Genomic DNA, 27,826 nt, shown 5'->3' on the forward strand with positions numbered 1-27,826 from the left:
GCAAACCCAGCATTAACTGTGATGGAGAATGTGTATAAACTGAATAAGGGGGATATTTGATCAGTCAGCACTGGGCCTGACCAGCTGAAGAGTTTATATATTTAAACATGAAAGCAAAAGACCAGAGAGAAAGCAGGACAGACACAAACTGAACTATCTTTCTACATTGTTTGGTTCTTGTTTACTTTCTCCAAACCTCCTCAGAACTGGAGTCAGCCTTGTAACACTTGACCCAGACGATGGATCAGGCAAACGAAAAGAGATGTGGTTCTCTGGAACCACATGAATGCTACAGGGCTTTGGACTGTGTCCCTCTCCTCTTCCCTGTTGTTTCATTGCAGAAAAAAAAAGAAAAACTCTGGTGAACAAGGTTCTTACCTTCTTGCCGTGTCGTCCCCGGTTCCCTGGCAGCCCTGGTTTTCCTTCTGGCCCCTGTAACATAAGACTCATTACGTGATGACCACACAAAATAAACATAACAGAACAAAACGTTTTGTGCAACTGTAAAAGTCAGCCAAGCCCAAGGAGTTGCCTCGGCTTTGTGCTTTAATTAGCAACATCTTGTTGACAGGAAACATTAAACCACAATTTTATCCGATTTGACAATTTGCATTTCTGTGAACGGCAGTACTGCGTTCCCACAATGCCTTGTAATGGTGCCTGTGTGTTATGGCCTTCAGCTCCCATCCTCTCTGACCCCCAGTGGCCTTCCTGCCTCTCAACACCCAGGACTAGATTTGGATCTCTTCCTCAAAAAAACAAGCACTTTGACTGGAAGAGACTTTGACTGACTGGAGGAGACTTTGACTGACAGCTATCAAACAGCTAAGCATCCACAGTCTATGGCACAGCACACATTAGCACTGTCTCTGCCTCTCTGTTGAGTGCCCCAGTGGTGAGACTTTGTTGAAGAGAAGACTGACCCCTACTGGGACACACGGGCATTATCTCCCTGAAAGAAAGTACTGTTTTTGCATAATCTGCTCAGTTGCAGCTATTTTAAAATGCTCAAGGTGTGATGGATTTCCCCGTGCCTCAGAGAAAAGTAAGCTGGTGATCCATCAGCGCCTTGACAGCTCTCACATAAATAGCCACTGCAAGAAACCCGTCCAACCGGTTCTGCAGCGAGCTGAACCTGCCTGACCCTCTAGCCCACTTTGCTGTGTACTGTTTACAAGTGTATCTTATCAGAGCCGTCCAGACTGACAATATAAATAACAATTTGTTTTTAATTGCCCTCTGTTTACAGAAAGGTTATTGAGTTGAATTGGCGTGTCTGGTTTAGAAAAGGTTGAAACAAAAGTAAATAAAATACAACAAAATAAACTCACACGAAAGCCCTGTTTCCCTGGCTCTCCGGGTGGTCCTGGGGCCCCGGGGTCTCCTTCTATCCCTCTGTCCCCTGGCTCTCCCATGGGCCCACAATCACCCGGCTCACCCTGAGAGACAGAGAGAAAGTGAGAGAGAGAGAGAGAGAGAGAGGGAGAGAGAGAGAGGCAGACAGACAGAAAAACACAGTCAGGGTGAGAGACAGTTCAGGGAGTTGTGATATAAGTTTCAGAGGCTCATATAAGGTGGTAGACTTAACAACATATGGGCTTTGGTGCAATAGCTTTCATTTGAGCCATATCACATGGCTGTAGCATTAAAATTAATTGATTTATAATTATTAGAAAGTGTATATGCCGTTGAACATCCAGTGTCCAGTGAAATAGGCCATGTACTGTGGCAATATATGACTCAAATGACGCTATCCAGACACTTTAATCTCTCCACTGTCTTCACTATTTTGTGTGATAAACTACAGCAAGGCTTACTCAATGTTTTTACCCTGTGAACCAGGCTACTGAAAGCTTATAAACTCCCCATAACTCATTTTGGTTGCTGAAAAGAGATGCAAAAGATGCAAAAATAAGACTTTCCAATGTTTACCTTGGGTCCATCTTTCCCTTGAGGGCCATCTTCACCAGGGGGCCCAGGAGAACCCTATAAACACAACAGCAGTTAGGACAAAACCTTTCTACTCTTGGTACAAGTGTGAAATCAATACAACTCTAACATTGCTCCCCTGTCGCCACAGTGTCGGCTTTTCTGTATTTGAGGAATTGTACATTTTCTCGTTGACATTGCTGCGGTTTCGGCTTTTTACAGTGCGTTTTGAATGGATTTACTTGCTCCAGGGGTGATAAAAAGGATAAAGTGGTCTGTCACTTGCAGTAGGCAAACACACAAATGGAAAGAGTGGAGATACATTATTGTTTCTAGATGTTCCTATTATAGAAGCAGCCATTTTGCACTACAAGCAGTGCAAAGGACATAGCCATAGTGAATGATCATGTAAGATAGAAGAGTTATGAAAGAAAATAAGAGCTAAGGAGATTTGCCAAAGGATTTTTATTTCTTTGAGACAAAAGCTTATTAGAAAAGAAAATAAGATTCAGTGGGGAAAAGGGGGCATGAGGTACTCTACTTCCCTGACTGGAGTGGCCAAATGACCACTCAGGACTGCTGATTACCTTCATAATTTAATAGGGCGGTTCCCATCAGCAGAGATTTGGGTTCCGCATGTACAGTGCGTGGAGATGATTTATTTGTGAACTCAGAGCCGCGGACCGTGTAACCTGAAACACGTGTGCCACGGGACGGAAGAGCCTTGAAGTGTTGTGTTTTCCTTCGCTAAATGGATACTGATGGGATTAGCTGAACGATACCCGCTGCTATCGCAATTTCAAAGACTAATAAGCCCGAAGAAGAAAGGAGGCCTGTTTCTGGAACATCTATACTGAGGAGAATGGACAGGGAAGCAGCCAGATTGTTTGACTAATATCATGTGTGAGCTCAGATGCACAAAGGTCTTCTGGTTCCATGCGAGGTTTCTTCTACATTAGGATGCGGAGTCTGTACATCTCGTCCAAGAACGTCGATTCCAACGGGAACGCTTGCTCTACCCGCTCTAATTCTGCAGACGGGGACAGAACAGACTCGAGGCTCGAGCGCCGCTGGAGGTTATTGATATAGTCCGGCAGACGAAAACAATTTCATCATTTCCAGCGTCTCTCTCCGGGCCGGGGGGGATTAGACATCCTCGTCGAAATGAGGAGGAGAGTAAATATACGGCTGGGTCGGATTCGCCCAAACACAAGCAAGAGAGGGTTAGGGAATTAGTGGGATGTTTGGAGTCACTCACTCTCATTCCCTGCTGTCCCTGCTCGCCTTCCGCTCCTGGGGGGCCGGCGTCACCCTGCAGGGACGCACAACACAACACCGGGGGTCAAAGCACACATATATTGCACACACACACACACACACACACACAGACAGATGTGATGGTGACGGTAGAGGGGGCGGAGTTGCACTGACCTTTAACCCCGGCTCTCCGATGGCGCCCGGCTCCCCCTCCGCACCAGGTTCACCCTGAGAAGACAGAGGAACAGGGGTGCGTTTGGATCAATGCTTAATTTGTACTGTTTAAACATTAATAGAAAAGGTAATCCCCGCAAATGAACAGAATCGGTAACATACTTCATGGCCTTGCTCTCCATCGAGTCCTGCGTCTCCAGGAGGTCCTTTGGGTCCCTGCAAGAGAAACAACCGGCGGATGATGCCTGAGGTCACTAGGAGAGCGATAATCTTTATATTTCACTTAAACCAGGGAGTGAAATGCCAATGCAGACATGACACATAACTCTAGCCTATCATGGGAACACAGGTACAGTAAAAGGTAAATCTCTAGAGAAAGAATACAATGGTGAGGTGTGAAAAGCCGGGAGCAATACTGCAACCAAAAGCTAGATGAGACTCATAACATAAACCTCGCCGTTGGCCTTACTGAAGCCTCTTAGCCAAATAAATATTTGTATCTGATTGTTTGACATTCTTGATGTCCCCAAGGGGTTGATGGTCTTCCAGGAAAATCGAGAATGTGAATGCTAATCCATGAGGAATGGAGCTTCAAGGTGCGAGTGTGTGAAAGAGAAGAGAGAAAGACACAGAGAAAGAAATAAATGTCAAAAGACAACTAAGATGTAGAGACGATAGAGAGAAGGGATCGACAGAGAGAAAGCTCTTGCTTGTATCCACGTCTGGAAAATGAGTCATTTACATCAATACCGCCTTCTTCCCTCCCAAATCCCTCAACCAGTTGATTTACTGGTGATGGGTAACATCAGAGCTTCTGAACTGTTTCGAGAGGAAGATATAAAACAATTCCAGCCCTGACAGCGTCTTCTGATTAATGGTTCACTCATGAATCTCATCTTCGTAAGCACTAATGAATCCGTGCGTGCGATCGCCCGCAGCCATTATAGCTTCCAGACAGGGCGTTGTTCACAGTGTGTTGTCTGTCACCGCTGTTCCCTGAAAAGACAGCGTCATGGCAGCAGCGGGGAGTCGGCGTACTTACTGGTTCACCGTGGGGTCCCTTCTCGCCCGCGCTGCCTGGATTACCTGCTTTACCCTGGAAGACACACACAGACATGAGCTCAGCTTAGCTTGGCTCATTCACTTGTGCAGTTACAGATACAGAAAAGCATTAGAAAAGTTGGTCTTGGCCAAAGTCCTCCTCGCATCATTATCATCATCATCATTACCGATTTAACCACAAACACAAGTTACATGATGAGTGCATCTAGTCTTACAGTACAACACAGCCTGCAGACTCGCTGCAGAAAGGCTTTGATGCAGCACTGCGGATTGGCTTTCCTGTAATGTCAGATCTCTTGGTTGCCGTCCAAGCATTGTGTTGCCAAGTTTAGACAAGACAATTTTGCTGGAGACAGCATTTACTTGAAAATTGACATAGTAGGACATTACGTTTTCATGGCAATTTTCCTTTTTTTCCCCAGATGCTTCTGTCAGCTAAAACAATCCAATTCTGATGAGAAAGATGTGGGAAGATAAAGAAATAGCTGCTTGAGCCAAGTACTATAATTAACGTGCTACAAATGGATGAGGTAGCAGCGAATTTCAGTAGCATCAGCCATCAATTTGCAGAACATATTAATCCACACAGTCTATTGTAAAACATTACAGCATAATTTATAACGCAGAGCAAAGGAAATCAAAAAGGTGAGACAAACAAGTACAGATTGTGCACAGTTCCATGGTAATTGTGATGAGTTACGTGAAAATTTGAATGCATACACTTCATTTTTCACAATAGAGCTTCTGCTTCCTCTTATTTAGTAGATACTTCTCAATAGAGAAAAGACAGTTTTGTAGAAAATTATTTTCTCAAGTGCTGTAAATAACGTTTGATAGCGCACAGGTTTAAAGCAGTGAGGTTGCAGTGATAGCAGCGTGGAAAAAACAAGAAGAAAAGGGAGAGAAACAGCTAAATGTTCTCATTGCCTGCGAGAAGACTGCTGAGAGTAATTTGCAAAACGTTTTAGGGACGCAAGAGGATTTATAGAAACTATAAATCAATGCTCTGTGAGTACAGTAACTGTATCAACCAGAGGAGCCTATAATACCGAGCTTAACAGTGACAGACTACAATAGCATAATCATGGAGAATGAGATCTTTCTGTTTCTATCTGTACTGTATCTGGACTTCAATCGCTCACAAAGAGTTTTGATGATATAAAATAGAGAGGGAGTGTGGCATGAGACATGGCAGCTGCTTTGGGATGAAGATTTTTTCAGACCAGTCACAAGATGGCGCTATGAGTCCAGAGGTTGACGAGGGAAACGCCGCTCCCCCCGTGCAGCCAATCAAGCCTTGGACTGCAATATTTACAGCAGATAAGTTCATAACAGCAATAAAGTTAATCATAGAGAGCAAGAGCGAAGGAGGCATACTGGTTCCTCCTGTATCATTAATAAAGCATCATATCTAGAAAGTGAATTATGTCTTGTTGATGGGGCTTCTAGCAGAGGTGGCGGGTCAAAGTGAAGCAGTAACTCTCCTCTCTGAACTTGAGGTCAAAACACCCTTCTGACACCATGACCTGCGACCTCAGCCTATACAAAACACTGTACTTAGAAGTTTAGCAGGACATGTCGCTGCTTGCCCTAGTGTGTGTGTATGTTTGCGTGTCCATAGGTGTGTATGGTGTGTGCGTTACGTGTATATTCGAGAGTGAGAACGCACACCTGCATGTGCTCCATCTGCTCCATTTGTGCCTCCGTTAAGACTCATTACAAACAACACTAAGCTGTCAAACGTTAAGCCAAATGCATGATTAGAGAAAGTGGAAAGCGGCTCATTTGTCAGTGGAAAAATGAGAGGAGCCAAGCGACGGAGAGCTGAGTCCAGCGCCAACTGAGCGTGCAGGAGACGGAGCTTTCCTCTGAGCGGGGATCATCCTCTGGTAAGTCAGGGATAAGCGGATGAGACGTACTGTACTGTAACACACACACACTGCGGAGACAATGACCGCCGTTTGACTCCTGGACGCCGCACGTGGATTATGCCCTCGAGTCTGTTTCTGATCTGTTTTTGTTTGCATGTTTCTACCATCTGTTGAGCATCAGTTATTTTATCCTTTCACACAGTTCAAAAGCATATCAAAACTCCCATCCATCACTACCTAATGACAAGAACAGACACAAGAAGAGTTCCCTGGCAAAGCGGCTCATCTAAATTGCCGAAAAATGGTTGTGTCTGACTCTGTGTATCGTGGCATTAGAACCAGACAGCGTGGTCGAGTCTATTTGTTTTATTTGTATCTATATCCTGCTGAAATTTGCTGCTGAAATTACACAATTTTTCCCAGAGGGATCGTTAAAGTTTCATCTAATAAGTATTTCAACATGTCAGGGTCGCAAGCATTTTACACTGCAGATTCTTGACAGTGGAATATAAGGTACAAAAGCAGTTTAAATAAAACTCTTGTTCACAACTACTGGCAACACGGTCCATCTAAATTAACTAGAAATATTGTCTGTGTATCATATCCTTAAAACCAGAGACTGTAGTGAAGTAAATATACATGACAAGAGCGAGCAAGCTAAATGGACATGCATGCACACACATATACACACACACATACACACAAACATATACACACACACACACACACACAGGAAGAGAGGGTGGAACACGTGCACATGCGTTTTGATTATGAGCCTGCAAAGAGCTTTCAGTGTTTTCTTTTAACTATGGCAACTTCCTCCCGGGTGAGTTTATTGGCTCCAAACCCTTCATATAATAAGCAGGTTACATTACAGGTGAAAGGAGGATGTGGAAATAGTTTACAAGTCTGAGCGTTTTATTGTGTTGTCCGCGGTAGCCATAGTGACGTTTTCTTGCCAGAGTGAACAGTCTTCGCCTCGCGCCCCAAACAGCATAATTAAAGCTTTGAAAGGTTAATGCAGCGAAAAAGACATTTCAAGGTAAATATATATTACTCACAGGTTTCCCAGGGAGGCCCCTCTCTCCTGGACCGCCAGCCTTGCCCTGCGCAGAGAGGAGTCAACATGTGAGTGATGGACATCCAGCTTCAATCAGCGCCACTGATTGAAACAACATTGGACGTTTGGACATTTCAGTTCGCAGCGGTGAAAATATTGGCACCGCATTGCTGCTCCTTGGCTGATGCGAAGTGACTGGTGATTTTATGCCTGTTGGTTTTTACAGTGATGTGATTACACGCATTGCTAGATATTTGCAGCCTACATGGCTAATGGAGAGGGTGGCAATTGGTTAGATGAGAGGCACAGATCAGCGCGTTAGCCGACTGGTTAGACGTCTCTCTTTGTGTGATTCAGCACAACAACAAAAAAAACAATTTTGATAGATTGCTCTATCACTGATGAAAGTCAAACGCTGTCCTACTTTCAGTGAACCATTCTAAAACGGTCATGTTTAGGATCTATGTGTCCTAAAAATCAAGGTGCAGATTCAACACAGTGTTACGGACCTTTTTGTCACATGTTTTTCTGCTTGTTTCATTAAGATAAATGAGTGACATTGTCTCTGAGAGATAGAAAATATGGCCCAGCCCAACCTTTGATAATGCATTGTGAAACACTGAAAAATGGATGTCATTGGGACTTGACTTTTTGGACATCAAAGCTTTCTGTAGGTCACTGATGATATGCATAAAATATCAGCATGTTCAAATATAGGGCCTAATATTCCTAAACGGACATCATGGTACCTTCTTGATCCTTTACTAACAACTACACACATCCTAAATGATGAGCCCCCCCCCCCCCCCCACACACACACACACACACAAACGGTTCTACTGTTATATACTTATGTCAGTCTTGGGGGTTGCGCTTGAATAAAATCCCATTACTAATACAAGCCAATTACACTGGCAAATCTAAAGCTGGATTTCGTTTTCATCCCCAATAAAGAGCTGCAGATTAGTTTCAGTTGAAATACAGTGCTGGCTTCGCTTTTATCTTGCTGCGACTTAACCGACTTAGCTCAGGTTTCGTCACTAGGAGCTGGCAGGGGTATACAGTAATTGAGTTTATGTATAAACTAATACAGAGCCTGAAGACAAAGGCACGCTCACTGCAAATAAAAACCGATTAAAGGCCCAGCGAGCTCCCTCACAGATCTTAACAACACTTTACAGCAGTGTTTACACAGGCCCGAGGCTGACATTAGATGCTAGGGTAGCGTGTGGAATTACATGGGGTAATGTCTTTTCCGTGAGGTGCATGTACATTAACTGAAGAGATACAAGATAACTGTGGTGCTGCAGGATGATGCCGTCTCTTTTTATGGCCAATGACTGGTCTAGGCTTTGAATAAATAAAAGGTACAGATAAAGTTGTCTTGTCATCTCCTGACAGCCTGAAGCCTTTACCCAGAAATGACGTGTGTGCAACATAAAACATTTACAGCATCCTAGCCGCTCGGCAGGCAAAGGCACCTACAAAGCACTTTAGACACTGGGAGTTCACAACCTTTGTCACATGTTAACTACCTAATACAGCAGAAATGAAAACACATGTTCATGTAAAGACTACTCACTATGAATCCTGGCTCTCCTTTCTTTCCGATGTCACCCCTTTCACCCTGCGAAGACAAAAAAAACAGCACATTTTAGCAAGGAAAGAGAAAGAGTAAGGAAATAAACCATTGTTTTCCATGTGTTGTGATTAATTAGTTAACCACTGCAATTGAATCCGGCTCTAATTCCCTGGTTGCACAAATTTCATTGCAAAGTGCCATTGTTTGTTCCACCACACATGCACATGGAGGGTCTGAGCTGCTGTTCCACCCACAGTGGGCACTGTGAATTAAAAGACAGTCATTTCCACAGGGGTGTGTGTATGTTTACCTTGGTGCCCTCAGGGCCTGGTTCTCCCAGTGGGCCATCTGGACCCCGGGGCCCCTGGGTGACAAAAACATAAGACACACTTTAACTCACTCACTGTGGTAATTAACACCATGCAGCCACATTCACACACACAATACCAGCTTTATGGGGTGTGGGTGTAACAAAAACATTAGTGTCTCCAAGGAAGAATGAGGAGTAAACTTAGCATTAAGCACAAACAGATATGCAGACACACACATACGATACACAAGCTGACATAGATGCAGAGTAATCAGCTGGTATTCTTTGGCTCCCCGGGGGGTTTCCATGGCCCTGGTGCCACAGGCTGCCACCCCTATAAACATTCCAGGGGCTTCCCTGCCTGTAGCACCGCCACACAGGTAGACACACAGATTAGGATCTGTGAATACAAACCCAGCCCCCTCCCTCTCTCCCTCTCTCCCTCTCTCTCTCTCTCTCTCTCCTGACCACTCTTTTCCATCCCCCTCTCCTCTCAGCTTATCTCTCGTCTCCTCTTCCCTCTTTACATCTCTACCTGTAATGGCCTCTCTATCTGCTGCCGGACTATTCTGTCCCTCCAAGCTCCCAGGCATCCAAACCCTGATTTATCATTCTGTCTTTCTCTATGTTCCTTCCTGTAGTTCATCTCTCTCTCTCCCTCACACACTTCTTAGTTCATTTGTCAACATGCGATTCCTAACGAGTCTGACTGATATTCATGGGATGCATTAACAATAAATGATGTGAGCATGGGGAATAATGAGACATACACCCTTCCATGTAGGAGGTCAGCTAACGCAATGCACAACCCCTTATCTACAAGTAATAATTCACATTATTACGCAAGAGTGCATCAATAGCAGCAGCGAGGTGTATTTCACTATGAGTGATCACTAAAAGCGGCTTCTCCGAGCACTCAGGAAAGAGAAATCAGAGATGGCCAGATAGGAGGAAGTGAAAGAAAGATAATAACTCAGAGAATGCACTTCCCGCCTTCCCGACACAACATGTGCCATAAACGTGCATCACACCCGGCTTTCGGAACTAGCGCAGGTGTGTGCCAACTGGGGCAGGTGTGCACCGCATATCTGAGCTCCGGGACACGCTCTCTTTTATAGCCCAGAGGGTTAAGTGATAAGAGCGAGCGATAAGCGGGGTTAAGATAACAAGCCTCGGGACTGGCACAGTGGAGCGGTTTCACTTTGCTCCTGTACTTTGCACTGGCATGTGTTAATCTCCGGCGGACAAAACCACAGCACTGAGCGAGCGTGCATGTTTACATCCGACAGCTCTTCCAAAAACAATAGCGGGCAGGGGAGCCTGTTATTTAGGTTCAAATGGTGAGCTTTGAGAATTTTCACTGGTCCACATCGGGGTACACGCCTTGGCAATGCAGACGGATCCCAGATGCTCATTGGCCCGGTGGAAGAGGGAGGATTTGGGGGATAACTATAGAGTACCTCAGCAAGGCAGGAAATGCAACCACAAACTGACACATGTATAGATTACAGTAAACAACGCAAGCAGTGGCATGTTAAGTGCTGCCATGTGTTTTCGGCCTGGCAGCGCTACATGTTAAACCGGAGGGAAATCAGCGATGAGAGGACGAGAGAAAGCGAATGAGGGATGAGTGATGAAGTGAGAGAAGTAGCGCGCTACAGCGGAGCCATGTGCGACGCGTCTGAGCGCTCTCTCGCTTGTTAGCGCCTCTCCCCCCCCCCCCGGCTCTCTTCCATCCGCCGAGATGGACACACACACTCCAGCCGGAGAGCTCCAGCCTTGGCACCGCTAGGCAGGCTGGCACAGGAGTGACAACTGATCTATTTACTCAGCGCCGCCGCGACGAAACCAGAGAGGAAGAAGGAGATTCCTGTAGAAAGTGCTGACGCAGGCCGGGAGTAGGACAGAGGGAGCCATCCATCACTTTGTGAAAGATTCACAGTAAATGAGGAGATTCACGAGGGGAAAATGAACAACACCTATTCGATAAATCACAACCCCTCGACTGTAATGGATAATGCCAGATATTATTACTACAGTTGGCTTCCTCTCAGGGAAAATTTAATTGTTGACAATAAATTGATCTTAATAAAACAGAACCATCTTTGAAGCTGCTGTAAAATACCCGGTAAATGCAGACCTGTGACCACATAACAGTTAATCTAAATATTAACATGCTGACTGGAAATAACTATTCATAACGGTAGTTAGATGTCGCTTAGCAACTATTTCCTTTAGCTACTGTTCAAGAGCTATATTGCTTGGCGGAATATAGTAGTATAATAGAGAATGAATTATTATTATCAGTTAAAAAATATAAACAATGAGTATTTGCACTCTTTCTTTTTTAACTCCACATACCTAACAATGCCTCTTATAGAAACCATTGTAAAGAATGGATGCTTGTGGCTTCTTGCTTAATTCCACACCATGGAAACTGAATTGGACCAAAGTTCCTTAAATATTCTAGTGCACATATTTACTCCATAGAGTAAAATTGGACTCAGACTCATGTAAACATACAAGGATTATTGTGATTTAGGGACCCACCAGTAACTGGCCCATGTCCCGTCATTTAAGACATACTGCTCTTGAGTGAAAACTATTTCGCTTCCTGCAAGCAGCGCACACGCTGTGAGGCATATTATGTAGTTTCTATGAGCCGTAACTCAATAAGATATTCCAGCTCTACAAATCTGCACAGGGTTTAAAAACTCAGTTGAAATACTATCTGTCTCCCAGTCTGATGCATTGAATAATCAACACACACTACATCTGAGTTGCTGCTGTTTTCTGAGAAGAGTTTTATTATGCTTACATCGCAAATCTGCCTTAGTGTTCATGCAGAATTCAAAAGCTGCCTCCTCATCTGAAGGTGTCATTCTCCTCTCTGCCACACGGTGTCTCACCAGCTTGACATTACCGTAAAAATCCTGCAATGTGGGACTCACTCCGCAGGGCTCGTGAAACAGTCGTATAAGCATTTATCAAGGCTCACGGTCCAAGTGGAAGGACAAACACATGGCTTTTAATTGCTTTAACCTCTGGTGTGTGGGAATGGAGTGCTGATATTAAACAGAGTAGCAAGGGTCTGATGAGTCAGGGCTTAATGGTCAGCCTGAGTTAAGGTGCTGCAGTCCGTGTCGACTCATATACATCGCATGCTAGCGAGCGGTAGAACAGATGCCCCGATGGGAAAGAGAAGTCTTACCCTTCTGCCCTTTGGCCCACCGATGCCTGGGCTACCCCTCTGCCCCTGTGGACCCTGGGAGACAGAGAGAGAGAGAGAGAGAGAGAGAGAGAGAGAGAGACAGGAAGGGAGAGAGAGGGAGGGAGAGAAATGGGATTGGAGAGAGAAAGACAGGCAATTTAGATTAGGTTTTCATCATGTTTCTTTAGGCATGCTTTGGTGTGATGCAGTGAAAGACAAAGTCTTGAGTGATTTAATTGACTGCTTGTATAAAATACAGTGAGCATATTTACACAGACTAAATGAGGCAAAAGAGAATCGCCCCTCCACGCATCTCTCAGCCCACATCGAGACAAGCCAAATGAACCTAATGGATTCACTTCAAAGCCTTCAGATGAAGTGCTGAACAATCAGCCTGTTAAGACTTTCTGTTTACACAAGTCTAGACTATAACGTGGGAAACGGGCAAATTGATATATCAAATCGCCCCCTTAAATCTAAGTGTTTACAATAGTAAAAACCAAGAGCAAGGTCCTCCACCTCGATTTAAGAGTCAACGTTAATCTTGCAATTAAAGTGTTTATGATAGCCAGCCAAGACACTGAGAGGGGAAGATGAGAGTCGATTCATCCAATCCTCTCATTCCGTTGAGTTCTAATGTTTGTGTGGCTCAATCCCAAATGCAGAGGGAGCAGAAAAGACATGGCAACCCGTTTGCAAAGGCATTTAGGGAGAGAGCTATACACATATATGTTGTCAAGAGGCGTGCGGAGGGGTAAAGAGGCCGATCTTTCCAATACACAAATAGAGATTTTACACAAACCACTCTCACTTGGACATCAAATTCAAGGACTTTTCAATGATTTTCATTTTAAAACTGCTGCTAAGAGCAAATCTCCATTACAGGGTTTTTTTTCCTCAGGATGTGAAGTGTTGATGCTAGAACAGAGAGAAGTCCAGAGAGCCCAGGCATATTGATGAATGTGGGTGTTATGTATATGTGTAAAATTACAAGTGCTTTCAAGATCATCCATTCATTTTCAAAAACTTTAAAGGTGTTATTTTATTTTTTCTGAAATCCACAAACTTTTAAGGATTTTCAAGGCCTGTGGGAAGCCTGTCAAACACATCCAAGAGTCACTATTTGTTGCATATTGTGTGACACTTACACATGCGCCTTGCATGCCGATGGCCCCGGGACTTCCTGGCAAGCCTGGATAGCCCTTGTACCAAAACAGAAAAGACAAACAGGGTAGAAAATTAGACAGGACACCACTGCACTCACACTGCTGCTTCGTGGTATCTGTTACAGAGGGAGTTACAGTGGTAACCGTTACAGAAATAACCCCATCCTGCACCTATCTTGCATTCATTATCATAAGTGGAGCACCAGCGCAGCAGCACTGTAAGGCTGTGCAGAAAAAGGCAGAACTGGTACAATGGCTACATCTGTAACTGGTAAAGATTAGGGCTGTTTTGTAGAATTGTGTTTCATATTAAGTACAGTTAGATTGCGCTGCAGTCCCGCTGGGGGAAAAAGACAACTGTCTCCCATTCACCACGGGTGAATCTCTCATTCTCTCCCTGTAGTAAGCTTCTAGGTAATAATAATAATAATAACACAATAACAGAGATGGTCAGTGAAGACAAAAGTGGCTGAAAGCTGTAAGGAAACTTTTTGGAAACAATTCTAGTCCCTGTGAATCATCTTTAAACAGAAACAGCACTTCATGAGAAAACCATTGTACAGCTGTAATCTGTGTTGAAACACCCCAAAGTCCTTCACACTGAACTCCCAGTCCTCTCTAATGTGGCTACAGGACAAACTGGTTTGCACAAATCACCATAACTCCTTACGTAAGTCATAGTGATCACACACACACATACACACACACACGCACGCACGTGCACACACACTAACAGACACAATGTGGACAACATGCAATGATTCAGTCATCCAGCTATTCAGCCAGCCAGCCAGCCAGACACTTAATTAGTCATCCCATCATCCAGCCAGCCAATCAGTCAGCCTGCTAGCCAGCCTGCCAGCCAGCTAGGTCAGGACTGGGGCCCAAAGCCACAGACATGGAGTCGATCCAAGGCCCTGGGCCAGCGGGCCGGCCGCCCGCTCCGGACCCACACAGCAGTAGCACTGCTACACTAGACTGCAGCGCTTTTTCTCTGGGGGACTCACACTGTCAAGATTATTTTGATGTAAACCTGATTTTGGAAGATAGTGAGTAGGCTAATGTTGTAACATTAACCTGCTATTAACCTACAAGCATACAAACACTTATCAAGCCCAACATGCTGCAGGGATTTTGGAAAGATTTTGGCACCATTACACATCCAGTAGTTTTTTTATACCAATTTCTCCACAATAATAATGTCAGTACTTATTTCATTCTTCCTGCGACCGACCTTTATCATACCCCAGTTGTTGAAATATACTAGACATAAGCTAGGTGTGGGTGTGGCAGGAGGCAGACTCCGGCTTTTAACTCTGGCATTTTTGAAGCAGCTTTGAGATTGGGCAAATGTGCTTTCCTTGTTTCATGACCAAAGCAAATCCCCAACGCAAAGCAGCAACAGCAGCAGTAGGTTCCCCTGCCAGAGATGAAATGAAACCCTATGCCACTGGAGCCCTCACTGTCACAATGACACACAGGCAGCGGGCCAGCGAGGGGTACGAGCCAGCCGCCCCATCCACATTCACACAGCAGCACGGTGCCAAACATCAGTATCGCTACACTTGGTTAGATCTGTCACAGACGACGATAAAGTACTTTTCCATTCCCGTCAAACTCTGACAAACCTGTCGTGCTGAGGTGTGGCGAGTTCTCATCCTAGTAATCGAGAACTGACTAAGAATTTGGATGCGGCAAAAAGAGCTCGCAGCTCACAGTTTGAAAGCATCACTGAAGAGCGGACAAACGACAGGCCATATGTTTGAGAAAGATTGCGACATGCAGTATAGGCGTGTCTTACCAGCTAAAGCTCATTAACAAAAACAGAGATGTCAAGAATCTGGGTTCTTTGCTGGCCTGTGTTCACACACATGGCAGTGATCCCCCATCAGTTAAAGGGTTTTAGGTAGGACACAGTCTACTCACTAGATTTGCTCAACCAGACACACAAGACTAGTTTCTCTGAGTGAGTCATTGACAAAAAATTGATTTTCATGCCAATCATTTCTGTGGAACAACCAACTTGCCTTTGTAAATCTGGTTAGAATTTTGCAATGCTTATCAATGCCTTGTATCTAGAAAAGTTGCAACATTGAGGAGTCTGGAACATTTTAGGCCTCTAGTGATTCTGCTTTCCTAGGAACTGAACTTTGCTACAAAGCAAAGTCTAAGCCAAAACTGCTCAGTGGCTGGGTTTTTGTATTTGTCAGCCTGAGACATTACCCTGCTGAACATTGTACCAGAACACTAGTAGATTATCGCGGCGTTGCTGATTTCTATGGAAAAACTCTTTCTAGATATATGGCTCTGGGGTCTACCAACTCTTAGACAAGAAGCAGAGCCCTACTGTATGTCCTGAGCGGTTAAACTTACCCTTGGCCCCTTCTCCCCAAGGGCACCTGATGGACCTGACGGGCCTCGGTCACCCTGGGAAACCGAGCAGAGAGAGAGAGAGAGAGAGAGAGAGAGAGAGAGAGAGAGAGAGAGAGGGAGATCATTAAACCACGACCTGAAACCTTGAGACATCAAGCCCCAACGCAAAAGTCGGCTAAAAGTTCTCTTAAAAAACAGCCGTGAAACTGGAGAGCGGCTCCTTAAACGCAGTGGGTTAGAGTGACAGCTGGTCCAGTGGAGTTTAATGCAAACAGGTACTTTAAAACCCAGTCAGTAGCGTTGTGCATGGCGTGTTAAAACCAAAGGTTACCCCGGGTGAGCAGTACAGCTGCCTGGGTCTCCTCTCTAACCCCTCTAACCGCTTGTGTCAGTGACATTTTAATCCCCCTTCAACTGTATAACGTTCATGACTGTACAAGCACCCTTCTGTTCCCTGTAGCGCGTCTATCAAGCAGCGCGCGGAATAGTTTTAAGGCGCTGTATTGGAAACAAAAGTCTAAATCAGAGGGTGCCATTGGATTAAATATATATAATGTGAAAGGAATTTGTGGGCTGTCAGGGTACGGCTGGTGCTGACAGATTGAACCAGGAGGAGGATTTTTCATAGGAGGAGGAGCGGCAGGCGGTCTGACAGACAGACAGCTTCACATCACAAGAACATGTCTTGGCACACAGGGGGCTTCTGGGTAGGAAGGAAAGGGGAATAGGCTGAGGTAGAGGGAGGGAAAAAGGGGGAGGGGGAGGCAAAAAAAAGGAGTGTCCCTTTGGAGGATCTGTCAATAATCAACACCCAAAGTGCCGGTAAAATCATTTCAGTCAACAGGCAGGAAGTCAGCAGGGACGCTTCTAACATTTTTTCTGCTAAGCTGTGAAGGGCAATGAGGGCTGAGCCTGGGGAAAAGCCTCAAGGCTTCTGAAGGATACGTCAGGAGCATTTCAGATGACTCATGCCTGTGAGATGCATTCCCCTTTCATTTGTGTTTGTGAATGTGTGCATTTCATTAAAGGAATAGTTCACCTAAAAAAAATTATTTTGTCATTACTAGCAGTTGAAACACTGGTGAAGTTTGTCCACATAACAAGTTAGCTGACGCAGCTCCATGCCTCCTCCGCCTTGAATGGGAATGGGTTCTTCAGAGTTCCAAAAAGGGACAAAAGTGACCATAAAATTACTCCAAACAGCTTGTGCAACAGAATCCAAGTGTTCTGAAGCCAAATCATCACACTGTCAGTCCAAAAGACTGATATTTACACCAGTATTTAGCTCAAGTCTTCACCAAAACCGTTGTTTTCAAAAGCGTTCACGCTCTACTCGACATGAACGCGTGACATGGGTGCATGTTCATCTTTTCCCATTTCAGTGTTTGGACTGCACTTGAACTATGCTGCACAAGCTGTTTGGAGTAATTTTATCGTCATTTTCGGCCCCTTTTGGAACTCTAAAGAACCATGCCATTCACTGTTTTGGAAAAGGCTGACATGGAGCTACAAATTTCCCCAGTGTTTGACTGACATGAGGATGAGTAGATTTTTCATTTTTTAAAGTATGAATACTGCATATCCTCATTGTCAGCAATGAGGAAAAAGTATATGTTTCAGATATAAGGAGAGTGGCCAATTTGTCCAAAGAGGATAATCAACAGCTAAATTATCATTTTCTCAAGCATTTACCTTAAAATTACTTCCTTCGGTGTAGGGGTGGGGGCGAAGAGACAGTAATGGCCACGTGGGTTTGACAGTATTGTTATTGATGTGGATGTGAGAGTGTTGAGTGTTTGTCTAAGCGTGTGTTCTGGGCCCTCTGGGGCCTCCAGCCATGGCTGTTTAACACAGGCCTAATTACAGGGGTCTGCCACTGACGGCCGCCGGCTGATGCTGACTGACAGCCTAATGGGAGGGAAACAACACAACTCCTTACCTTTTCACCGGGAACTCCTATCACCCCAGCTATCCCAATCAGGCCCACTGGACCCTGGAGGAGAGGAGAGGAGAGGAGAGGAGAGGAGAGGGAAGGAGAGGGAAGAGGGAGGGAATAAAGCAAACGGGGAGAGGTAGAAGGAAGAGAGGAAAGAGAGGAGACGATAGAGAGAGGGAGGAAGAAAATAGCGGTCAATACACACATCAGGAGAAAGTATGTCAATGTGAGAAGACGTGATCTCCACTCATCTGAGGCTTGTTTTCCAACCTGTTTTGACACCTGGAATGCAAGAGGTCATAGATTACAATGTAATGGTGACGTACGCAAACAGGAGGGGCCGCTGACTGCAGGAGAAACCCAGAGGTTGACCTGGCTTTTTTTCAATTTTCTTCATTCAGTTTTGCTTTCATTACAATATAGTTCCTTCACTTTTTGGCTATTTTATAATGGAAAAACACAGATTTGAAGATTTTGTTTCTCCATATAACAACTGTGCATCACATTCCTTTCAAATGACTAGTCTTTCTTTCTAACTATCTTATAGCACGTAAAAATCAAGACATGCTTGACAACTTAAGTGAGCAGTGAGATAGATAAACCAGGCAAAAGTCTCTTATACATAGATAATTGCTATCAATTATGCCATCTTGTCACTGATTCCAATTGTGTTTTATTTTCAGTAGGGATATGGAATTCAATATTTATAGCTGTGTTCATACTTGCGTTCAACCCTAAAGCCAGGAAAAGATTCTCCTCAACGAACCTCAAAATGAATCCAACTTGTCACATGCATTCTTTATCTTTCCGACATATCATTTTCATCATGCGTCTATATTTAGTGATATACTGAAATCCAAAAAGCAGAAATACAGTAAACATTGATGACACTATACATTTCAAACTAACCTTTTGTGACATTTAAACAAAGAAGGGCTTTGTCATGCACATACTCACTTCACAGTCTTGTTAAAACAATCTTTAATTCGATATTACCATATACTGTAATAAGCATACTTCTCCCTCTCCAGATCTTGAGCACGAAAAGTCTCACGGTCGCTATAAAGAGCAGCAGCTATGCAACATCAACTCTGCTTATAAAGAAGGATCCAACAAAAGCTGTGTGTCCAAAAAGCCTGCAACGCTGAAGAGTCTGGAACGTTTTTAAGCCCCCTGTGTTTCTTTTATTTTACTTACTGGAACTAAATCATGTTGTCTAGCCATTTTCCAAAAGTCTGGCTATTGGCAAGAATTATATTTATTTCCTGGCGACAATAGCAAGGATTGGGAATTATTAGGACCATGCTAATTTAATTGGCATAACAGATCCGCACCACTTACACTACAGGAGTGCTTATGGAGAAAACACTGGCGAATGTAAATATGAGAGTTATCAGAGGAGCTTAAAAACCACTTCCAGATCAGACGTCTGGGAGAGCGGCTGTGGTTTGGAGCAGCGCCAGCCTCTCCACTGGGGAATCTGCAGCTCCAGACCAACGGTAAGACTTATGGGTGGCCGGGTAAACATCCAACCTGAACAGGACAACCGCACTTTTTGGCACCCCATTACCGGGTTTGTTTATTTTTCTTAAGAAGGGAAAAAAAGAGTTTGACGAGTGACCCGATAGATGAGAAGAAGAAGCGATGACATGTAAGAAAGGTCACAAGCCAGATTCGAACCCGCAATATTGCGAGCACGCAGCACGCGCACTGAGCCACCGGGACACCGCTAAGCTCACGGGACATCTGAAGCCAACTGAATTTCACTGTTATTGTAATAATTCATCCGACTGCCACTCTTTAGCCCATGGTTCCAGTTCTGGCCGACCACAAAAGCCAGCGCGGTCAGACTGCGGCCGCCTGCGGATGCGAAGGCCAATTTGCAGCGCTGTGTTTCGCCCTCGCAGAAAGATATGTTCAGACGGCTCATAGTTTATGAGATTCGCATGATTGTTATTCTTCCCCGAGTCACACAATATGAATAGCTTCTTCTCGTTATTTACTGCGAGTCTTATTTTCATAATCCAGACATTTCATCTCTCCGTGATGCCTCGGCTAAAGCCAGAGAGCGAGAGAGGCATGACAAAGAGAAAGAAAGATGACGGAGAATCAAAGAGCGAGTGAGGGAAAGCGAGAAAGCGAAAGACAAGAACCAGACCGCTAAGATATACAAAGCGAGATTCTGTTCCATTTGCCAATCCCGATCCCGGCTAAAAGGCTAAAAGGTCTCAGAATGTTGCCTATGTATCATCACCTACAGGCTGTTATCCTGCTGGATGCGAGCGAAGCAGCTGAGCGACGGATTAGCAGCGGAGCGTCTGTGACGGGATGCAGCCTGCAGGCATGGGAACACCGTCTCCAGATCTAGCCCAAATCCCTTAATTGGGGCATAAAGTGGGACGACATGGTATCTTGTGTCGTTTAACAGTAGGAAAAAGGGTTCAAGGGGCTTTTCATATTCGACAGGGCCTCTCCTGACATGGGAGCTTTTCGCGTTCCGCCGGTGATCTGGTTTCTCAGGGGTTCATGCACGTGTCACAGCCCGGGTGATAAAAGGACTGATACAACCATTAACCTTGCAGTTAGGGGAGAAATACATCCTGAGTCACCTACTGTTGAGGGAATAAAGGCTCTCTCTCTCTCTCACACACACACACACACATACACTGACATGAAACACAGAGGTTGCCATATTTTAAAGCACACCTGTTGTTGCCTTCAGCGATCGAGGGCTGATCCATTTCTTTTTAAATACTTCTGAACCGGAGGGTCAGCGCAGCAGCGGCAGCCGATGCAATTTGGATAAAATACAGCGCACCGTAAAAGCCCGCAATAACATTTCACTTGAAACAGTTTATGGGCGCCGACCTGGAGCGGGAGGCCTCATGGCGATGCAGGGGCACGCAGCGAGAGACGGGCCTTCGCATCGACCCTGGGTTAACCTGCACCAGTCAACAACAGTCCCTCTCAGGTCTTCCACATCTAATTTATTTGGAAAGTGATGTAATGGCATTCATTAGAGCCTCCATATGTTTTGGGGGGATTTTTCTTTTTTTTTCCCTGCGTAGCCCCGCGGCTCCTCCTCGGCTTCAAAGGGCCCTCTAGTCTGTAAGTGCTTAATCCCTCTCATATGTGCGCTGCTGCAACACGGTCCAACAAGGCCTGCTCGGTGGCCTCCACTATGCACAGAATGCAAATATTAACATTAAGGGGCCGCCGGGAAGGGGGGAAACCTACTTTGGGATGTTGGGAGCGGTTGCGTGTGTATGTGGGGGGTGTTTATTTCGAGGGGAAAACATGTCCCGGCGTTTGTGTCGGGTATCGAAAGAGTAACTGGAGCGTAGCAAGTAAAGACAGCGTTGTGAAACGGTTGCAATTTTGCAGTTAATTGGTTCATTTGAAATAATCCTAGCACAGATGGTTTGGGACTCTGTGCAGTTAGGCCCATTAGAGCCGGAGTAGTATGAATTGTACCATTAATGGAAAAAGATTAACATCTTCTTGGATCAATGTTCTCTCTATTTAGTTATTATACTTGGACAACATGTACCATAAGTATGAGTCTTGGGCGACAACAGGAGTCAAACACATTTTGGCAGGCATGAAGGCATAAACAAATGTGCAACCCAAATTAGGTCACTTCCACAGAGGATCTCTGATTGAAGTTCCTTCTGCTCTGCCGTGGTGCTCTGCCAGTTTCACTATGAAAACACAATCGGGAGGGGGTGTGTGTGTGTATGTGTGTGTGTGCGTGTGTGTGTGTGTTGCGGGGGAGGATTCATTGCAGGATCCAAATTCTTCTCAGTATTAAAAATGGGTCAGGATACCAGCAAGACATCAGGAAGTGCTCCTGTAACTTCCTCCATACCCGCTGTCTCCTTCCCTCCCTGCCTCTTAGTGCGGTTGCACACAACAAGATTTCATTTTACTTACTCGAGGCTGCATTGTGTCAAAATCTTATAGCGTGCATTAAGCTTTTAACAAACCACTTAAAGACACTGAACGTCTCCATCAGCGATCTGAGCCTAATAAAAACTCCAGTCTCTAGGTTGAGACTGGATTTAATGAAAAGCTACTTTTCCGCAGCAGGAAGACTGTTAATTAATCTAGGCGCTGTGCATTAAGAGTGTGGAAGAAACTCACTTGCGGTCCGTTTTTTCCGACGTTTCCCAGGTCGCCCTTCTCTCCCTGTAAGCAGAAAACATCAAACAGGATTGCTGGTTAGCTCCCTGTGATTAAAGACCTTTCTGTCACTCTCTCACCCGCTACCAACACACACAGGATATTAGATAAACAAATGTCAAACGGAACACACACACATGGGAATGCGCTTAATTTCATCTGTTACTTCCCTCTGCGGTTTGCTATTACGCATAATGATAGCCCTGGGAGAATTCATTTTCTCTCCTAATTAAGACAAGCAGCATGTTTACAGCACAGTCAACCTACTCCTACTATAAGTGGATCAACTTAGTCACAAACACAAGGACATTGGTACTCAGAGGTAAGCGTCAGACCGTAATTTAGAATAATAAAATCCTGAAACACATCATACCAGGATGATGGCATTGCATTTGCGGTGCGTACAAAGGCCAATTACAGCCAATAAAGCAAGGTGAGGAACAGGTCTGGAATTCTGCGGTTTTGCTGAGGAGAAAACTGAAAACACAAGCTGAAAAACTGTGAAATAAATCATATGAGCTGAGAGACTGTGAGCGTGCTGCAGCGATTAGATAGTGTTTTCCTAAAGATGGAGGTATTCAGTCCTGGCACAGTGGATATTAATGCTCACTGGTCTGGAATCAGACACCTTTAGCGCGAGTGGCAGAATGCCAGAGGGAAGAAGAGATGGGTCTCTGGTATTACAGTGAATAGACAGGCATTCCTCCCATTCCTTTTCATTTCTGAACTTTTGATAATGTTGTCATGGAAACCGGCCTCGATACAGGCACAGAGCTGACGGGTTGCATCATTGGGGAAGACGTGATTTGTCTAAACACTTCAGCGGCAGTGTTGATCATTCCAGGCTGTTTACTCATGACACAAAGCTCACTTCCTAAGAATGTAATCAAAACACTGTGATAAGCTTCTAAGGTGTGCTAACACAGCAGAACGTGTTCTTTTTATGTACTGTGAACTTTCCATGAGACACACATCTGGATCTGCAGTGGTGTGGAAGAAAATCGCATGATAATAAAACACTATGGGGCATTTATAAATTTAAAAATATTTAGTACACTTACCTTTAGTCCCTCAGGGCCAGGTTCACCTATGTAGCCTTTCCTTCCAGATCTCCCCTGCAAAGACACACACACACACACACACACACACACACACACACACACACAGACACCCATAATGATCACAAGATGCCGAAGCTCAGAGATTTTTTTATCAGATCTCATCTCAGCTGCTTCCTGATGGAACATCTGAGGGAATTGTAACATTCAAACCACCTGCAAGGGGGTGTTGGTAAACATGTGGTGTGTGTGTGTGTGTGTGTGTGTGTGCGCATCCAGGAATTCTTACAGTAGGGCCAGGACTGCCAGGTGGGCCGAGTGGTCCTTCATCGCCCTGCAGAAACACAGTACAGTTCAGCATACACAAACACACACTCTCACATAGATACACACACAGCAGAGCCAACAGCAAAGTAAACACAGCTGACACACCAAACAACCCGGCAGGACTGCCAAACAACATGTACAAACGCACACACAGTCCCATCCCATCTGCATATCTACTAACTCAACAACAGAATGCTCAAGCGTTAACCTGCCTGCTCCTCTACAGTAAAGTAGCTCTGTATCAGGCATTGTAAATCTTCATATCTTCCTTCACTGGGAGAAATTCCCTTTTGCTGATGATGCCCATGTGGGAAACCCAGGTATAATACAGTGTATCATCGTCCCATTCCTCCCTATGCTTACATGACATTTTATAAAGACCTCTACCAACCTGGCTCTAAGTTTTATCACCACCAGTGGTGGAAAAAGTACTCAAATCCTTTAACGTTACTTAAGTAAAAGTAGCAATACCAAAATGGAAAAAATACAAAGTAAAATAAGTAGAAGTAAACGTTCTGCATTCAAAAGTTTACTTAAGTAAAAGTATAGAAGTATAAGCAGTAAAATGTACTTAAGTATCAAAAGTAAAAGTCCTCATTCTTTCAGAGTGTTAAATTATTGATGCATTAACCTGTAAGAAGTATTTTAATGTTCTAGGTCTAACTGCTCCATATACTGTTAAACTCTAACAATGCAACATATTTTATGAGCTTATTGTATGTTTTGCATGTAAAATCTTATTCTATTAACTAGTAACTACAGCCGTCAGATAAATGTAGTGGAGTAAAAAGTACAATATTTCCCTCTGAAATGTAGTGGAGCAAATGTATAAAGTCTCACAAAATGGAAATACTCAAGTAAAGAGCCAGTGCCTTAAAATTGTACCTAAGTACAGAACTTGAGTAAATGTACGTAGACACTTTCCACCTGTGATCACGGCTGAGGCTGAGACAGAAATGGCGGCCCGATCATAGCGGCAAGCGGAATGAATTAAGAAATAACTGTGAACATTACAGCTGCATCACACTTGCAGTGTTACAGCACATTGAGTTAAGTGCGACATTTCACGCTTGAGTATGTGACGGTGCTTTTTGCGAGCGCCAAGCCTTTTACAGCTTCTTCCCTTCGGTTTGGCGCGCTCCAACTGACGCTGCCGTGCAGTGCCTAATTTGTAAATGATGAGGTCCCGGAACACCAAGGGGTCGGTGTTCTCGCGAGTCCGTCTGGAGGGAAAAGGTTCCGGAACATATCAAGACAAGCGCATTGGAGGCACGGTGGTGCTCAGTACAGCCATACAGCTTACTGTAGACCCAACAGCCTAAACATTACTGAATGACCGACAATATGACCTTAGAGCTCCGACTACTGCTGACCTATAACAATATTTGATTATTGTATAGGCTACATAATGCTCATTTTGTCCAAACCGATGGGTTTTTACAAACCTGCCCTTCAAGAAGTGGACTAAAGATATAACTGCGCTGTGCACAACATAAAAATGCCTGCACACTTGGCTGAGACATCCTAATCATACATAAACACATCAAGGAAACTGCAATGGCTTCAACCATTTACCAGACAAATTCTGGCTCGAGTAGTTACGCATTAATATTCAACACAAATACTTTCATAGGATATCTATTTTAAACGTAGGAAACAATGTCAGCGAATAATGAAATGACAGCAATAAAACGTGTCATGGTCATGCCATGCAGCTAGAAGTCGGCCTAAATGCGACACTCAGCTGGACCGCGCTGGTTTTGAAATGCCCACATTGATGTGGGGCTTACAGCCCTTCACTCAACCAATTATATTTCCAATTATTTCTGGACACTCAACATAGCATGCGCAATTGCCCACATATTTAACTGTGGGACATACAGGTCCGCACTCCAAATAATTTCTGTTTTCATCTATGCAAATATGAATTTAGATGTTATTGTCCCAGCTGAGAACTGTAACACGTTTACAAAAAAAAAAGAAACATGCTTACCTTGTCTAATTTTCCAAAAATAGTCCACACAGCGAACATATGGACAGCAAATTCAACTGTCTTTTAGCCATGACGCTGTCTGAAGTTTACCATAACACACTCTGCAGAGCAGCTCACTCATGTGACGAGATTACTCTGCGCTTGCTGCTACTTTCTAATAATCACCTGTCTTCATATGGAAATGAGCCAATTAGGTTTTGCAATGGAGGGGAAAGGAAGAGTCAACTACTGGGATTATTACATGGCAGACAAAAAAAAAAAACTTTCATGCCACCAGAGGTGCCGGGTCCACGCAAATAAGTACTGGAATGCAGGTAGTCCAAAACGGCGAGGTGCCGGATCCTGTTCCGGCAGGATCCGGCACAAATTAAGCACTGCTGCCGTGACTCTGTGCCAGGAAAAGAGTGTGAGAGAGGAGAGGTGCGAGAGGTGTGTGGGCCAACACTGCACCTCCATGAGACAGGTTGCCAGATCCATGCTGCAACATTCAGCACAATAGAAAGGTGTGCACTCGGTACGCTCCGCCAAAGGCTTCTGTTCCATTTTTCCTTTTCTTTTTTTTCACAGCTGGAAAACTTTCAGTGTTGTTTTTATTAGCACCCAATGGTGAATCATGACTTCACCCTGTGGAACATGCCCCGAGAGACATCAGAAAAGAAATACTCCCACCAGGATCTTCCCTCCGACAGCTTGAAATATGATTAGATGCTAAATGTAGTCCGTGTCAGTTAATCTCGCCTCAGACTGATGATTCAATGGAAATCCCATGCCGCTACCCATATTTTCCACTGCGCTGTATCTATGATGAATCGAGTCGAGAACCGTCTAGATGCGTACAATCAAGAAACGACTCACCTCTGTTCCTTTTGGCCCCGGCGGTCCCTGGGGCCCCCTGGCTCCTAGCAGACCCTAGATAGATAGATAGATAGATAGATAGATAGATAGGTAGAGTAAATTCATAATGTATGATGTTCACACAATTGTTGTATTTAGATGCATGTTGGTTTACATTGACTTGAACTGCGCTGTTTGTACCTTTGGTCCAGGTGGACCGTTGGGCCCTGGTACTCCAATGTCCCCAGGAAACCCCTGAGAAAAACAAGAGGAAGACAGAGTCATGAGTCACCTGTCATGAGTCACATGACTGATCGGTCGAGTTTGAGCCCACACATTAAATCAACTCGTCCTTCCTCTGTGTACATTACAGGAGGGGCGGGATTATACCGCGTTTCCAAATGGCATGAATAAAGTGGAATAGTTAATGTGGTACAGCAGCTCCTCTTTGAAACGCACTGAAGGCATCATGTATAAATCTGTAGCAGAGAGACAGGGGGGCCGGGCTTCTCGTGAGCACATGAGCCGCCTTATAGAAAACTGATGTAGAGATAGTGATGGATGGCCGCCGAGCTGATGGGAGCTGAAAACCCTCGGGCTCGCCTGCCACAACACAATCACTCATTTCACAAACTAGGCCCGCTAGCTGCGGCCCGTGTGACCCGTGGCCGTGTTGTACTCCCAGATGCAGCGTGTCTTTGACGTTTTCCATGCTTTTCATGTCAACAGTGACCTCTTTGAGGACAGGTGAGCTATTGTAAATCCAGAACCGAGACATGCCAGAAGAGGGAAGGCAAATGCCATTCAGATTTACAGTCACAGATGGACCTTGGAAATATATTGGACTAGTAGTTAGTTGCCATCTCCATTGCCTCCGACTCAAATTTTGGCATGTGAGAATAATTATAACCAGCCCAGACTGCAAGTAGGTCAGTTAAAATTTCCATCCCTGTTTAAAATGTTTAATGCCAAAATGCTATGTACTGTGTACATTTTGGGAAAAACAAATGTTGCCTAAAATTCAAAAACACTGATGATTTTGTCCAAAAAACAGAAGATGACTCATAACTTTAATAGTAACCCATAATGTGTGTGACTTCCACATTATCAATACTTTTTGCGAGTGCGTGCACATTTTTTTAGATGTTAGACATCTCATTTTGGAATTAGGAAGAAAAATGTTCTACACTTGCATCTGGCCAAGGCAACAAACACTGAGAATTTAACAATGTAAAAGAGAACTATGACACCTGTATAGAAAAGTGAGACACTGTTTAACTCATTTTCTTGAAGAAATAAAAGGTGTGTTTTGATTCCTAAGTTAAAGACTACATTGGATTTGATGGTCTTGAAGCAGCTCATTGCGGCTTAAAGTATTTCATGTACATCTACGGACACTGTCACATGTTATATGTTCATCCTCAGTGGGGAAAACGTCACCCCACCCTGCACCTATCCTTTATTATCACTGCCCAAAAAACAGGGACTCCTATGTACAACA

The 27,826-nt window shown here is 44.4% G+C and overlaps 1 protein-coding gene across 1 annotated transcript in view; it reads right to left on the minus strand.

Annotated features, from left to right (window-relative positions):
* Nucleotides 1-27,826, minus strand: part of col24a1 (collagen type XXIV alpha 1) — a 151,022-nt gene that overhangs the window by 21,815 nt on the left and 101,381 nt on the right. Inside the window, exons 35-53 of the mRNA XM_078285863.1 lie at nucleotides 26,527-26,580; nucleotides 26,347-26,400; nucleotides 23,461-23,505; nucleotides 23,175-23,228; nucleotides 22,075-22,119; nucleotides 17,935-17,988; nucleotides 15,996-16,049; nucleotides 13,605-13,658; nucleotides 12,457-12,510; nucleotides 9,246-9,299; nucleotides 8,936-8,980; nucleotides 7,355-7,399; nucleotides 4,403-4,456; nucleotides 3,523-3,576; nucleotides 3,361-3,414; nucleotides 3,188-3,241; nucleotides 1,933-1,986; nucleotides 1,332-1,439; nucleotides 379-432 (exon numbers count right to left, since the gene is read on the minus strand). Of these exons, the coding sequence (XP_078141989.1) occupies nucleotides 379-432; nucleotides 1,332-1,439; nucleotides 1,933-1,986; nucleotides 3,188-3,241; nucleotides 3,361-3,414; nucleotides 3,523-3,576; nucleotides 4,403-4,456; nucleotides 7,355-7,399; nucleotides 8,936-8,980; nucleotides 9,246-9,299; nucleotides 12,457-12,510; nucleotides 13,605-13,658; nucleotides 15,996-16,049; nucleotides 17,935-17,988; nucleotides 22,075-22,119; nucleotides 23,175-23,228; nucleotides 23,461-23,505; nucleotides 26,347-26,400; nucleotides 26,527-26,580 (1,044 nt within the window). The remainder of the gene's footprint in view (nucleotides 1-378; nucleotides 433-1,331; nucleotides 1,440-1,932; nucleotides 1,987-3,187; nucleotides 3,242-3,360; nucleotides 3,415-3,522; nucleotides 3,577-4,402; nucleotides 4,457-7,354; nucleotides 7,400-8,935; nucleotides 8,981-9,245; nucleotides 9,300-12,456; nucleotides 12,511-13,604; nucleotides 13,659-15,995; nucleotides 16,050-17,934; nucleotides 17,989-22,074; nucleotides 22,120-23,174; nucleotides 23,229-23,460; nucleotides 23,506-26,346; nucleotides 26,401-26,526; nucleotides 26,581-27,826) is intronic.

Source organism: Centroberyx gerrardi, chromosome 9, assembly GCF_048128805.1.
Source record: "Centroberyx gerrardi isolate f3 chromosome 9, fCenGer3.hap1.cur.20231027, whole genome shotgun sequence".
Taxonomy (NCBI): domain Eukaryota; kingdom Metazoa; phylum Chordata; class Actinopteri; order Beryciformes; family Berycidae; genus Centroberyx; species Centroberyx gerrardi.